Below are 16,482 nucleotides of genomic sequence, written 5' to 3'. Positions count from 1 at the left end.
GAAGAGAAGTCTGGTCTGAGGTTAGAGTGGGGATCAGAATTTCCGTCACTAAGCAGTACAGTTATAAATCATAATGTCATTTGACTGCATCACTTAGTAAAAGCAATTTGAGCAGTCCCGGTTGCTAACATAACCCAAGGATGATGTGGGATCTTAAATTCACATGATTGCAATTTATGATTTTCTACAGGATTCCCCATTGACTTTGCTTGTGGAAATCAGCAGGGAATGTCAGAAATGATGTGACTGTGGCATGTTACAATCATAGTCACCTGATTGTGATCAAGTGACCATAGGAATGTTGCAACAGACGGAACTCAAAGGACCAGTCATAAGAACCATTTGTTCAGCACCATCATGCCTTTGAACGGTCGCTAAACAAATGGTCATAATCCCAGGACAGATTTTAAAGATCAAAGTCAGAACTGGAACTGAACTTGGAAATTTGCTATGGAAATTTATTAATTCTGGCTATAATGTTATTTAGTCTTCCAACTCCAACCAGCAGTCTTATAACTCTGTTTTGGACCACAAACATTTGGGAATCTACCAATGGAAGATAAGTGTGGCCAAGTTGCTTTCATCTTGAGTGACTGATTGACATAACAGCTGCAGTTGAGTTGTTATGATACTGAAATCTCGTGGTTTTTAAAGTGATGCTATGGTATCAGTAAGCATATCCTGAGTTTTAAAGGAATATCACCCCTTTACTACCCATCAACCCTCGTGCCATAATAAATCTGCACTCAATTCTTCATTGTACTTGCTGTAAGAGAGGAACATAGCTTCTATCCTGAATGTCGCATAGCTTTTTATATGGTACCCCTTTTAACTTTGGTTTCACTCTGTTCTTCTGTTCAACTAGAACGTTATTCAACCCATATAAGAGTGGAGAATTTTACAGAGGAAAAAGACTTCTTAGAAGCAGAATATTCCCCAAAGGATTTCATTGCCTTAAAAACATCTTCTGTTTCACCTTCAGTATCAGCTGCTAATCATCCCAGGGTCAACAAGTTGTTTTCTGGTACTACTCTTTCTTGGTTTTTGCGTTATTTTTTATATATATACTTTTGTAAACCATCTTTTTAGTTGTTTATAGAATACTTTATTTGCTAGTAGCATATCCATATTTTTACATTAAATTCAATCAGGATAGAGCTGGAAGGGACCTTCGAGCTTTTATCGCGTAAGGAAGTCTTCGTCAGTGACCCATAACATTCTTTGACTTGGCTTGAAAGGAAATATTATTTTGAGTAATTAATATTTTAATTAATTTTATTAATAAACCAGGCTAAAAGTTGGCTTATTTTTTATTAACTCTAAAAGTTAGTGATGATCTGTTTTTTTTTTTTTTATAGATATTAGTTTTAAAATGGAAGAACAAGATGAGAGGTATGTATGAGAAAATATTTCAAAAGCATTTACTGAAGTAGGGAGAGTCATATTGGGGGACTTTCCTACCACTCTGCTATCAGTATACCAGCTTTGGAAATAAATTCTATCCTCTACTTAGTGGCAGATTTCAAAATTATGGGAAGAAGTACTTATAGAGTACTTAGTAAAGTTTTTATTAAAGAGCCAAATTTGACTTAAAGGTTTTTCCTTAGGATACAACCATTTATTCAGCAACCATACAAAGATAACGATGACACTGAATGAGGGGGACTTGTAAACAGTTCAGAGATTCCAGCCATCCCTGCTTTCCTGGGGTCATCGGATCACAACCTGGATACTCAGTGCGCAAGTCGTGATTATGGTGTTGCAGCAAGCCATGGTCATGTCATAATTTCTAACGTTTTTCCAACTTTTCCACAATCAAAAGCAATGGAGAAGCTGGCAGGAAATCAGAAATTGCTCCCACCACTTTTTCAACCACACGCACATTGGAGGCCTGCCTGCAGCTGCCCTTATGCTTTTCCTGCCCTGTATGGCCTGCTGGCTGTGTCCCACTGCCTTTTCCCCAGCAAGGCCTAGCGAGTTCCCTTTGGCAGATCAAGTTCTATTGCTCTGCCAAGCTCACCGTGTCCATCCCAGGACTGTGCCTTTGCCTAGCCCCAGATCCCAGGTCAGCAGTGGGAGGAAAAAGATGGCAATGTCAGGTTGGGGGGTGCCGAGTAGGCCACAGTAACGTGCAGGGCAGCCGAAAAGACAGAAGAAAATGTGAGGCAGCTGGAGTCCACGCTCTGGTTGTAGATGCAGACTGGTTGCCAAGAACCTGAATTCCGATCATGTGACTGTTGGGGTGCTGTAACAGTCATCACAACCACTTGTTCACTGCCTTGTAAATTCGAAAGATTGCTGAATGAATAGACATTAAGCAAGGATGACCTGTAGTGTGAGAAAATGATTAAAGTCCATCTTTTGCCTACACTTGTATATTCATAGCATCTGTCCTTATATTCCAGTTATTGTTTTATGTAAAGGTTTAGAAGTGTCATTGTGATGTTATTTAATCGCTATGTGTATTTTTAAAAGTAGCATTCCAGTTTGCAGCAATTTAATTAGTTTTTTTCGATAGATGTTCAGAAGATCGCCTTCAAATCACTGGCTTGAGTGATGTTTTGGACATCATTAATGATCTTATAGTGGAGAATGGTGTTACTCCTTCAGAGCTGGGCCTTACAGAAATTCAAGCTAAAAAAATGGCCAGGTAGTGTTACATTGATACTTTTAATACCTTTGAGCTACATACTGATGATGCTGTGTTGCAAATGTTAGGTTGTATGAGATCTGATAAACAGTAGTTGTTTTTGGGTAGGGCAAAATACAGTAGATGAATTTACTACCTGTATTCATTCTTATTGTAATATATACACCAACTTGAAGAAACCAATTTCATTGTAGATGCACTGACCTTGATGGATAAAGAGTCACTGTTCAACTTTAACTGTGTAGTGGCTGGTGATTCTGAACAGGGATGCTCACCTCATGTGCATCCGATGACAAACAGACTGAATGAATCAATATTCATGGACAGATGGAATTGCTAGTTTCCATACTTAGGATTTCCACCAGTCAATTAAATAATCGGAACTAGTGTTTATCTCTAAATCAGGGTTGTCAAACTAGCAGCCCATGGGCCAGATGAGTCACGCACTGGCCACGCCCATGCCCAGTTTAGTGAAGGAAAAAGTCACGATATATCACATGACGCGGCACGATTTTGACACCCCTGCTCTAAATGACAATAGAAAAAGGGGAAAACAACACTTTATGTATGAATGGCAGCCATAATTTTTTCCCCTGTAAATTACAGCAGTTTGTAATATTTTTACTTTGACTTGTTCCCCTCCCCCCATCCCTTAAATAACAAGGGTCTTAGCGACTTCTGGCTGTTATTACAAATACAGAAATAGTTTATTTCTACTGTATGATTCTGGAGTCACTAGATATTTGGTAGCAAAATATGCTTAAAAGCATCTATTCCTGTCTTAGTTAAGAATCATATGTAAGAAAATAATGTCATAGACTCTGATTTTGTTATTTCAGTCGTTCAAATATACCACGTAAAAAGATGTATAAAGCTGAGGAGGATAAAAAAGAGTTACATGCTTGGATGAAAAGAAAACGAAAAGAAAGACTTGCCGAATATATGCAAACACTGTCCGAAAAACGGGCAAAAGAGCACAGTCCATTCTATTTGAGAAAGATGGTAAGGCTATTTGCATTGAAATATTAAAAGGAAAAATTTTATCAATATGAATCTCTCTGTTCTAAAATTGTATTTCTAAATCTGGATGGCCATTTCTTCAGAAAGATGGCATATCAATTATAAAATCAAGTGTGAGAAGAAATATGAAAATACATAATCATAACAATTCTGGAAGATGAATTTACCCACTGTAAATTCCTTTTTAAAAATTACAGTGTTCCACTGAAAATTTCTGGCCTCCAGCCACCATTTTTATTCATTTCTACAAAATACGCCTGGATCTCCTGCAGACTCAGATATTTCCAAAGAAAAAGAGGGCTGGAGACTGCAAGGCATAATTTTGTTACGCAGTGCATCCAGCTGTCAAAAACAAGCAAGCAAAAAAAACATGGGACCTGTTTTATATCCGGTTAAATAAGTAAAAGAAATAGTATATTAAAAAAATAGAAATAGTATAAAAAGCCGTGGGAAGGGTGCCCTAGAGACGGGGAAGTCATGGAAGGGTATTAAAAAACACGACCTGAGCTATGGAGTGGGAATGGGGAGACAATGTAGCAGATATCCAGGAAAGTAGGGAGAAAGGAATCCGAGATGAAGCATAGGTGGAAGATTGAAAGATGAAACACTTCTATGTGTAGAGAAAAGATTTTGATTTTGCACTTGGGCATCTTCCTCATAGCAGTTAATTTCGGTGATGCTTGAGATATGAATACACCTTAAAAATCCAAACTATCCACATACCCACCACCACCACCAAAAGCGAAGAGTTCTCATTCACCCATGGTATATTGCTACGTTATTTATTTTATTTTTATTTTATTTTATTTAGCTCGTTGAACATGTACAAGATAATATAGGTATAGGATAATATAGGTTTATATAGGTATAAACATAGACATGAACAAGGAATGAGTACAAAAAAATGGGGACAGTAGGACAGGGACAGTAGGCACGCTGGTGCGCTTATGCCCGCCCCCTTTACGGACCTCTTAGGAATGGGGCGAGGCCCACGGTAGACAGTTTAAGGCTGAAGCTATGGAGGTTTGAGGATGTAACTACGGAGTCGGGTAGAGCATTCCAGGCATTGGCCACTCTGTTGCTGAAGTCGTATTTTCTGCAATCGAGTTTGGAGCGGTTTACCTTGAGTTTGTATCGATTGTTTGCCCGTGTATTGTTGAAGTTGAAGCTGAAGTAGTTGTTGACAGGTAGGACATTGTAGCAGGCAATTTTGTGTACTATGCTTAGGTCAGACCGTAGGCGGCGTAGTTCCAGGTTGTCCAAGCCCCAAATTTTGACCCTGGTGGCATAAGGGATTCTATTGTGAGCGGAGAAGTAGAGTGCTCTTCTTGTGAAATACCTCTGGACCTGCTCAATTGTATTAATGTCAGATATACAGTGTGAATTCCAGGCAGATGAGCTGTATTTGAGAATTATCCCTCAGAGTTTAGTGAGAGGCAGCTCAAATGTTGCAGAGTGTTTGTCTCCCTGGTACAGCACCTAAATTAGACCCAGGCATTTCTTATGGTGGAGGTGAATGGCTCTGTATGCTTAAGCAGAGAGGAAAGGGGAGATTTCCCATGGATTTCTCCATTCTCAAAGGCCACAGTCTTCCAGCTAATTCTGAGAAGACAGGAACATCAATTTCTCCCCTTCCATTTGGCAAAGAAGAAACCATAACTCATCAGAAATATTATCTTATTTAAAACCCTGGATTCTCCAAATTCATCCATCATCTGTAGAAACCTGAGCAAGAGTAATTCAACATTTCTCTAGGTTTCAATCTTTGACAGCATGATTCAGAGGGAATGGCTGTTGTCCAGGAAGAACAAGCCGTGCCAGGAGACTTTAGACCGCTAAAATCCTTACAATGTTTAAAAATCTCTGCAGGACCATGATGGGAAATTGTGCTGGATGAAACAATAACATTAAACAGTTGGAAATTGTCATCTCTAAGGACAAGGGAAACTTTAAAAAATAATCTTGACTTCCGGTGGCTCCGCAGACGTTCGAAGACGGTCTCCATAGACCGCCAGCCACCCGATCTGTAAAAAAACGCCCTGACAGCGCTGAACAGCTGTCCGGCGGTTTGAAAAAACTCTCCTTCGGGCAAAGAAGGAGAGGAGAGTCGGAGGGGGTGGGTAGAGCTCCCCGATTGTCACTGGATTAATTCCAGGGACTCGGAGGGCGAGAGCTCCCCAGTTCACCCCTCCCTTTGCTCCGGATCGCTGGTGCCTCTGATTCACAGAGCAAGACGTCTGCGTCCAATTCTGCCGGCAAACAGTGAGTTCTAATGATTTCTTAAGGCAGACAGAGCGGAAGCAAGAGTGCAAGCCTCTTTAAATAATAAACTGAGCTTAACCCCGTGAATACATTGTTGCAAACGGAGCTCTCTTGAGCTGGAGGCTGGAGAGGAAGCCTTTGTTAAGGGCGGAAGGGAAAGTGAAAGTTAAAAGGAAATTGCTTGTTAAGAACCCTTTGCCTGAAGAATAGACTGCTGGGGATTGATTACAGTTGGAAGAGAGGACTGTTTATTTTGGAAAAACTTTGAAATACACTTTGTAAGACTGCTTATAAGACTTTCTGGCTGCAAAAAGGAAAAATTCTTTTTAAAATAAAAATGGCTGCTAAACAACTAAAGCCACCAACTTCTAAAGGGGGAGGAGGCTCTCCTGTAGTGACTCCAAAACAACAACTTCCGGCTGATGCACAGTCACAAGACCTTAAAGAATTTATAATGAGTGCCCTGAACAATCAGGCAGAAATGATGAAAGGATTCTCAGAGGAGTTAAAGAAACTTACAAACGTGGTGAAAGAAAAACATGATGAAATAAGAGATGACATTGTTTTTGCAGTTTCAGGACTGGCTACTCACATGTTAAAGATTGAGGAGAGAGTACGGGAGATTGATGATGCTAACTTAGATCTTGAAGCTAAAGTAGGAGAGATTATGACACAGACAGAGAAAGTGGATGACGAGATGGTCATGTTACAGTACAGATCAATGGAATTTGCCCTGAGGCTGAGAGGGTTGAAAGAGAAGAGTGGTGAAAATTTAAAAGATGTTTGTTCCAACGCCTTAGCAGAGCTGATCTTAGAAAGGCCAGAAGATTTGGCATTCCAAATGGACAAAATTTACAGGGTTAATTCCTGGCTGGCAAAACAAAAGCAACTACCAAGGGATGTGGTGATTTATTTTACAACAAGGAGATTTAGAAATGACATTTTGCAAGCCTCTTACAGAAATAAGATTAAAGTGGAGGGACAAGAATTGGTGGTTTTGAAAGAGCTTCCTCCTAAAATGTTAAGAGACAGAAAGCAGTTTGGTTTTTTGGTGAACGAATTAAGAAATCAACAGCTCCAGTACAGATGGGACGTCCCAGTTGGGATAATAGTGACATATGCTGGGCAAAGGCATCGTTTAAACACAGTTGGAAAGGCAAAAGACTTTTATGCTAATATTTTAAAGGCTGGAAGGCCACCCTCACCAGGGGGTGCTGGAAAGCAATTGGAAGTTACGCAGCAAGAGAAAGGTGGAGCACAACTACAAACCTATGCTCAAGCACTAGCTGGAGGAGCTAACTTGGAAGATCCATTACTGAGTGGGGGTCAACCACCAACCCTTGAGGCACTAACGAAGATACAACTGCCAGAAGATCAACGAATTACAAGAGCTACTTACAAACAACATTTGGCACAACAACCTCAAGATCCAACTCAACAAGTCCAAAAAACACAAGCAGTGGGAGGAGCTAGGCCGAAATCTAAGATGGCGGAGGAGGTTCAGCTGATGCTCTCAAAGCTTGGAATGCCCAGAGATGGCAAATAAATTTTTATCCTGGAATGTCAATGGTTTAAATTCTCCACAAAAAAGAAAGAAAATATTTCATTACTTGAAACAATTTCAGAACGATGTTATTTGTTTGCAAGAAACCCATATTAAATCTTCAGATCAAAAGTATTTGATAAATTCGAAATTAGGTATACATTTTGTGGCTTCAGCACCAGAAAAGAAAAATGGCCTAGTTATATATGTTAAAAGAGGCTTAGTGGCTAATTTAATTGAGGCTGATACTCAAGGTAGATATATTGCAATTGAATTAATAACACAGAATGGGAAGATGCTAGTAGTTGGAGTATATGCACCTAATCAACAACAAGAAAAATTTTACAAACTTTTACATACCAAAATTTTACAATGGGATTACAGATCTTTACTTTTAATGGGTGATTGGAATGGGGTATTAAATACCCAGAAGGATAAAAAAAGTCTTTCCAAGACCACCATGCGTGCCAAGTTGCCTAAATCTTTTTTTGATATTTTGGAGGATATCGAACTCAGAGATATATGGAGAGAAAGGAATGCGTTGGAGAGTGATTTTACTTTTTTTTCAGATAGGCATCAATCTTTCTCTAGGATTGATTTTATATTAACTACAAATGATCTTTTTTCTAGGGTGAAGAGTACGAAGATATGTCCAAGAACATTAACTGATCATAGTCCGGTTTGGGTGGAACTAGAGCAGGAAAGAGGGGAAAGGAGGTCTTGGAGGCTAAACGAGAACTTATTTAGATATGAAGATAATCTCTTTGAGCTTAAAAAACAATTGAAAGAATTTTTTATTAATAATATGAATAAAGGAACCTCGATGGAGATGGTATGGGATGCGTGTAAGGCATATATGAGGGGAACATTAATTTTTTTGAATAATAAATATAGATTAAAACAACAAAATAGACGAAAAGAGATAGAGGAGGAAATTAAAAAGAAAGAACAACTGCTTATAAATAACCCGGGAGATAAAAAGGCAAAAGATATGATTAATATTTTAAGAGAGCAATTTAATATGTTAATGGCTGGACAAGTAGCAACTAGCATACAATATGCCAGACATAATACATTTTGTAATGCTAATAAACCTGGGAGATGGTTGGCTTATACGATGAGGAAAAAACAGAAATCACGTGTCATAGATAAGATAGAATTTAGAGGTAAAGAGATTTATCAACAGAATTTAATAAAAAAGGCTTTTTTGGAGTTTTATACAAAGTTATATGCTAAAGACTTAATTCAAGATGGTGATATTGATAGATATTTAAAGATGGAGATTCCTGAATTAACGTTGGAGCAGAGAGAGAGATTGAATCAGCCAATAACTTCTGAGGAAATAGTTGAGGCAATCAAACAATTAAAAATAGGTAAAGCTCCGGGAACAGATGGATTAACAGCTGTTTTTTATAAACATCTACAATTTGAAATGTTAGAACCACTTAAAATTTTATTTAATAAAATACAACTAGGAGGAGGAGTACCACCTTCTTGGAAAACAGCCTTTGTTTCACTAATCCCAAAGGAGGATCATAATTCCATTAAACCTGAGAATTTTAGGCCAATCTCACTCTTGAATACTGATTATAAGATTTTTGCTAAAATATTAGCTAATAGATTAATGCCAGTTATGCAACAAATAATTCACAATGATCAATCAGGGTTTATAAAAGGGAGACAAATGAGATATAATGTTAGACAAATCGTAGATTTACTGGAATACTTAGAAAAAAATAATCAAGTCCCTGCAGCGTTTATATTTTTGGATGCAGAGAAGGCATTTGATCGTTTGAACTGGCAATTTTTGTTTAAAATAATAGAGAAAATGCACTTTGGGGAATATTTTATACAATCAATTAGAGCGATATATCAGCAGCAAACAGCACAAATCATAGTTAATGGAGGTTTAACAGAGGCTTTTAAAATTGAGAAAGGAACAAGGCAGGGGTGTCCTCTGTCTCCATTATTATTTATTTTGATTTGGAGATATTATTGAATAAGATACGTGACTCAGAAAAAGTGAAGGGTATTGTAATTAGACAACAAGACTATAGATTAAGAGCTTTCGCAGATGACTTGGTTATTACTTTATCCCAACCTATAGAGTCGGCTCCACATATATTGAATTTAATCAATCAATATGGGAAAGTATCAGGATTTAAAGTTAATCCATATAAGACAAAGATGATAGTTAAAAATATGACTATACTGGAAAGAGATAAATTAGTAAGATTGACAGACTTTGAAATAGTTAAAAAGGTTAAATACTTAGGGGTATATATAGCAGCTTCAAATGCAAAATTATATAAAAACAATTATGAGGTACTTTGGCAGAAGGTACAGAAGGATATGGAAAATTGGAAAAAACTACAGTTGTCTTTATTGGGAAGAATTGCAGCAATTAAAATGAATGTTTTACCTAGATTCTTATTTTTATTTCAAATGATACCTGTGCTTAAGAAAGACGAAAATCTAAAAGTATGGCAGAAAGGTGTTAATACTTTTATTTGGGCTGGGAAAAAACCCAGAATAAAAATGAAAATTATACAAGATATACGTGAAAGAGGGGGTCTTAAAATGCCTAATTTAAGATTGTATTATGAAGCAGCGGTGTTATCACATATTAGTGATTGGTTTAATCTAACTGAGGGTAGAGTTCTGAATGTAGAAGGTTATGATTTGTTATATGGATGGCATGCTTATTTGTTATATGATAAAAAAGTGGATAAAGTATTCAAGGTTCATATATTAAGAAATGCTTTGTTAAGGATTTGGAAAAAATATCAGTATAAGTTAAATTACAAGATACCTGTATGGGCAAATCCTAGACATGCAATAGAAAATATAAGTATAGAACAAAAACAGGAGGTGATTACTTATAAAGAGCTTCTTACTATGGAAAGGGGGGTAATGTACTTGAAATCTCTAGATACGTTGAGAGAATAAGGTATAATTTATACATGGTTTCAGTATGGTCAGCTTCAAGCTAGATGGAAGGAAGATCAAAAAACTGGCTTTGTGCAAAATGAGGAGAATTTGGTAAAACAAATTAGAGATCAAAAACAAATGCATATTAAAAGGTTGTATAATGTTTTATTAGAAATAGATTCCGAGACGGAATTGGTTAAAGACTGTATGATTAAATGGGCACAAAACTTTCAGGAACCAATAATGATGGAGACTTGGGAAAAAATTTGGATTAGAAATGTGAAATTTACACAAGCACAAAATTTAAGAGAAAACTTTTACAAAATGTTTTATAGATGGCATTTAGATCCCAAAAAGTTATCATGTATGTATCCTAATGTGCAAGCTAAATGTTGGAGATGTGACTGTGATGACGCAACTTATTATCATATATGGTGGACTTGTAGAAAAATCAAAGCATTTTGGATAAAGATTTGGTGGGTGATGCAGAATATTCTTAAAAAGAAACTGAAATTTACTCCACAGTTGTTTTTATTGGGTATAACCACAGATTGTACAGTTGTAGAGACTAAATTGATTTTGAACTTGATAACAGCAGCAAGATTGTTGGTTGCACAACATTGGAAGAAGGATTTTTTGCCTACTATTGATGATTGGATACTGAAAGTAACTAATTTAGCTGAAATGGCTAAAATTTCAGCATTTTTGAAGGATCACACACAAGAAAGATATATACAGGACTGGAGAAGATGGATTGATTATATACAAAATAAGTATCAGACCAAAAAATATCAAATAGCTTACGAATGATGTTTTTTTTTCTTATTATTTGTACAAGTGCTATATAAGTGATATTAGAAATATTATGTTTAAGAAATAGGATTTCATATATGGGGGGTTAAGGGAATTTTTCTTTTAGGGGTGTTAGCATAATTGGTTATGCAATTTAGCTTACTGTTAAAGCTTAATAGAAATACCTTGTGTTCTGCTCTGGGAAGTCGGGGAAGGGGAGGGGGGGTGGGGGTTGTGGGGAAATTGTATTTGTTGTAAAACTCTTTCAATAAAAAAAAAATAATAATAATAATCTTGATGGTTAAAAAGTGAGCTTTTCTTTAGGAGTCAAATAATTATTTCAGTCATCGTCCAACATAAAGTACAATCAGGAATTGTACAATTACATCCATTTCAATAATAACACTTTCACTTGTAAGAGATATAAAATAACTAAAAGCTAGGATTACTAACCCAATGATATAATACTAAAACACTCAAATCTCTCTATAAACACATCTTAATATTAATGTTAAGGGAACGGACCAAAGGAACAGGGACTCAGAAGGCTGGGGGGAAAAGGATTTAAAAAATAAATAAATTTAAAAAATACATTTAAAGAATTATTTCTCTGTAAAATTATTCAAACCCAGTACTCTTACTTGTTTCAAATGTTAATTGTTACAGAGCAGAATCTAGCAATGTATGTAATAAACAGCATTTTGTCAGTAAATTTTCTGAGAATAATACTAAGCTCCCTCAGTTCTCAATTAGAACAGTTAATACTGCAGACCAGATAACTGATATGTATCTGTTTGCGTTTTTTGTATAGCCCCTTGGACTGTCAACACGAGAGATTAAATTACAACAGAAAAAGAAAAGGGAGAAAGATAAGTATGTTATTTTTCAGGAGCTTTCTAGACTTTTAATCCATTGTATGTGGTAGCAATTGAGCTATTAAGTGTAAATTGTCTACATTTCCCCATATGTCTTTCGCTGGTTTGTCAAATTTTATGAATGAAATTGAATGAAATAATTCTAGGATAAGGCATTTGAATTCTATGCCCCAGGGATAAGATGAAAGAAAATATTGGGAAAATTTTGAGTTGAACTGTTAAAACCCAGTTTAAAGAGAAACTTTGTGTTGGGGACACTATAAAACAATTCTACGGTATCCGTTCTGTGGGTAAAGTCACTCTGTTATAGACTTGAATTTTTTAGGAATTCCAAATTCCACATTGTTTGGAATTCTTGGAATGGAACATGGAATGTTTCTATATTTTAAGGGAACATATGTCACACTATATCAATTTTTCTACAGATTTTCCTCAGCCACTTTCGTTGTCACCAAATTATTTGATATTTTTGGTCCTCTTGTCTCTGACCTTATTCATTATATGGCAGTAGAACAGACAAATCAATAATGTCGCTTTCGTACAGTCCTTTACAAATTACAGGTAGTCCTTGACTTATGACCATAATTGAGCTTAAAATTTCTGTTGCTAAAACAGTTGGGAAATGAATTTTGCCCCATTTTACAACCCTGACACAGATGTGTTAAGTGAATCCCTGAAGTTAGTGTCACAGTTTTTAAGTGAATCCCCATGGACTTTGCTCGTCAGAAGGTTGCAAAAAGTGATCACATGACCCTGGGACACTGCAACCATCATAAATATGAACCAATCGCCAAGCATCGAATTAACCATGTGACCATGGGGAGGCTGCAGTGGTCACAAGTATGCAAAATGGTCATGAATCACTTTCAGTGCTGTTCTAACTTCGAACAGTCACTAAATGAACTGTTGTAAATCAAGGACTACCTGTACTTCTACTAGTATGTCTTTCTTGTATACAGAATATTTTTATGTGTCTCCTTTTTTCCCCAGTAGTGACAAACTTAGATTGCTTTTAAATAACCTTGAAGGAATGTTTGTTAAAAAAGAAATATCTTCAATTGTTGAGTAGTTAGTAGATAAACTGGCCCATTTGCTTTCTCTGAAGGGCCTTGCTATCTGAACATCATAACTTAAGAGTCAGCGAAGCTCTCAGTCTGATGCATGACTTGCTGTCTGACACTGCGCAGCTCCCTTCCAGTAAATATAAACCATCATCTGGAAGAAAATCATCTTATGATTTTAAGCAGCCACGCATCGCTTCTGCTGGAGGGTAACGTATTGTAAAGTAGTATCGTGATTAATTTTCCTGCTTCATTCTCAGATTTACCAATGTGATAACACTGTGCAGGGCTTGTCAGACAGAAGTCTGAGCGCAGTTGCTCTTACTCCTAGAAAAAAAGTATTGCCAAATTTGAGCACTAATTTTAACTTTTAACTTCACAGCGGTTCAGTATCATAGCAATGACAATGTACTGAGGGATGGTTTGACCAACTTATTTTTCCTGGCACACAGATGCAGACACAGCATTCCGAAGCTGAAATAGTTTCTACAGTTTAAGAAGTTAACAGTCAACAGGAAAGTAATTCAAATGCCTAGCAGAGAATAGTTGCCTGAAAAATGCCGGCACAATCCAAAGAGCAGTAGCATAGTCCCAATAAATTCCAAGAGTCACAGAAAATCAAATTAGGTACTCAGGCAGTCAAAGGGCCCAAACAAGAAAGAGGAACAAAAGACAGAAACTAGGATTCCAAACACTTGTTTCCAAGCAAAGCTACCTAAAGCTCTTCTGCTAACACCTGGCTGCAATCATTTGTGTCTCACCCTTTGCCTTGCAACCAGCCTACAGTATTTTTCGGTGTATAACACGCTCCGGACTATAAGACGCACCTACCATTTTTGGTGAGGAAAACAAGAAAAATAAATCTGCCTATGTCTTCCAGCAATTTTTCCTCCTTGCAGCAAACAGCAAATAGCCTGCTTTACTTTCATTTTCATTTTCAGCATAGCTTGATTAGCACAAGAAAAAAATCTGCTCCCAGCAATTTACCTGCTTGCAGCGAGCAGCAGAGGCCTGCGCAAAACAGCTGAGAGTGGGGAGTCCAATTCAACAGGCAATCAACTTGTGCTAATTAGGCTGTGTGAAGCTGAAATGGGCTGTTTCTTCTTGCTGCTTGCTGCAAAGAGGTAAATTGCTGGGAGGCAGAGGCCAAAGGGTGGGGGCCAGTGGGTGAGCGGGGCTACATTTGGTGTATAAGACGCACCTAAATTTTCACCCCCTTTTGGGGGGGGAGAAAGGTCTGTCTTATACTCTGAAAAATACGGTATATATACCAGTTTATGTATTTTCAAAAAGTTCCAGAATAATTATTGCAATTATAAAAATACAATATATTTTTTTTACTGAAGTTTCCATGGGAGGAGCAAGCCATTTGCCAAAGTTGGTTTGGGTCCAGCAAGATCCTTTTCAAATCTGTCTTGTGACACAGCTCGGAAAAAGGGTAAGAAACAAAGATCTGTTTTTAATCATGCCAGTTATCAAATATTCGGTGCAAAGGGCATGGAGCATTTTCAGACTGTAACATTTTACACATACATTTTGTGTAACATTTACATCCTAACATCCTAACATTTAAAGAAATAAGCAAACAAAGCTTTATGGAGAAATAGAACATTAATTCCATTTCAATAGAGCCTTGAAATTTTAGGGATAAGCAAACAGAAACATATAGCAAAGAAACTCTAGGCTTTTGCCATGGTGTGAAGATAATAAAGATTGCCAGATCACACCGAATTGTAATCTGATAACTTTGTTTGAAGTTCCTAATCCATAATGTGAAAGGAACAGTTTTGTTGTCTTTTTTGCTTAAGATCGACTCTGCCAAACTCCTTACAGAAGAATGTTACTAGAAGCCCATCAAGGTGAAGCATATGGGAAAAGCAGTAGAAACCAGAGGCAATGGACGAGTAGCAGGCTGGACCCGAGGAGCCATGGTTTGTGGTTGCATAAAAGTCAATGCTATTCATTGGCCCTCATCTCCACGGTCCCTTTAGATGCCTTCTGTTTTTAGAAAAAGACCTTCTCCCGTTGCTAGGCTTTTTCAGTTTGGATTAATTCATAGTGATTAAACTTTTTTCAGATTTTAACTTTTCTTGTTCACTTGCTTTGAGTACTTTAGTGATAATTTAGTACAAATCCAATCATTAGGTGGACTGAGGTAGCTCACAGAAGACCTTTATCTCATGAGCTGAAGAAGTCAAAATTTATCTAAATGGATCATTGGCAGAATTTACAGTATAAATGTCTTCCTCTCTTCCTAGTTGGAATGCTTTCCAGATCTTTTTTTGGGGGGAGGCTGTTTCCCTACATTGTTTGGAAGCCTCATTGAAGAGGGTCACCACTATTACAGAGAGATTTAAAAAAATACATTCTGCAAGCAATAATTGTAGTCCAAAAATTGATAGCTATGGACATAAATTCTGTGCAAGACCTATATACATTTTTTCCTTCTGAGCTTATGAACGCTTGTGGGAAAATATACTCTATCCCAATATTATGGGCAGTATAGACTCATACTTTATAATAACTTTTTGACATAATTTGGCAGCATTGACACTGTTTTGAAGCTCGTAGTCTTCTTTTGATGAACACAAAGGAATTACAGGAACATATAGGATTGCCTTCTTGATGCCCCACACTTGAATGAGAAGGATGCCAATTTGGTCACATATATTAAGGGACAGGGAAACTTAGATTAACAAGAGTTGTTAATATCCTTGACAGTGAGCTTTCTTCCATTCATGCTTAAGCCAGGAATAGCCTCAAGTCCTTGCAGTCCTTTCATGGCTCCATAATTGTTGGGATGTTGAAGCTGGGAGGAGAAGCCTGTGAGAACTTCAGTGGGTCCTCTGTCTCTGTCATTGATTAACAGATGCATGATATTTATTTATTTATTTATTTATTTTATTTATTAGTTCAATTTATATGCTGCCCTCCTCCGAAGACTCAGGACGGCTTACAATGCACTTATAGCAATAGCCTTCATTTTTTTGTATATACCTGCTTATTAGGGCTTTTGGCACCCCCATAAGCAGTGTTTCTACAAAGTCAGCTTATTGCCCCCACAATCCGGGTCCTCAATTTACCTACCTTGGAAGGATGGAAGGCTGAATCAACCTTGAGCCTGGTGAAATTTGAACTCGCACTAATTGCAGGCAGCTGGCAGCTAAGTGCTACATAACAGCACTTAGTCTGCTGCACCACCAAGGCTCTTTTAGATAGATACCAAGGTCAACCATGGGAGAATAGCCTGAAGTCAAGTAGAAATGCTTAACTAGAAAGTCCCTTTTAGATATTTTAAGAGATATAAAAAGCAGCACTAAAACTTACTTTTATCAAATTGGATTCAAA

The 16,482-nt window shown here is 37.2% G+C and overlaps 1 protein-coding gene across 7 annotated transcripts in view; it reads left to right on the top strand.

Annotated features, from left to right (window-relative positions):
- The window catches only part of CPLANE1 (ciliogenesis and planar polarity effector complex subunit 1), a 72,248-nt gene that overhangs the window by 51,510 nt on the left and 4,256 nt on the right, over window positions 1-16,482 (top strand). For 5 of the 7 annotated variants that reach the window (XM_087888222.1, XM_034442377.3, XM_034442379.3 and 2 more), the window contains 8 exons: window positions 866-1,024; window positions 1,359-1,392; window positions 2,519-2,650; window positions 3,490-3,652; window positions 12,010-12,071; window positions 13,179-13,343; window positions 14,481-14,572; window positions 14,943-15,065. In XM_087888222.1, coding sequence (XP_087744348.1) covers window positions 866-1,024; window positions 1,359-1,392; window positions 2,519-2,650; window positions 3,490-3,652; window positions 12,010-12,071; window positions 13,179-13,343; window positions 14,481-14,572; window positions 14,943-15,065 — 930 coding nt within the window. The remainder of the gene's footprint in view (window positions 1-865; window positions 1,025-1,358; window positions 1,393-2,518; window positions 2,651-3,489; window positions 3,653-12,009; window positions 12,072-13,178; window positions 13,344-14,480; window positions 14,573-14,942; window positions 15,066-16,482) is intronic. The other 2 variants (XM_087888223.1, XM_034442381.3) reach the window with 1 other exon arrangement.

This window comes from Pantherophis guttatus, chromosome 2 (assembly GCF_059756535.1).
Source record: "Pantherophis guttatus breed Tessera chromosome 2, ASM5975653v1, whole genome shotgun sequence".
In the NCBI taxonomy this organism is placed as follows: domain Eukaryota; kingdom Metazoa; phylum Chordata; class Lepidosauria; order Squamata; family Colubridae; genus Pantherophis; species Pantherophis guttatus.
This window is presented reverse-complemented; position numbering and strand designations above follow the sequence as displayed.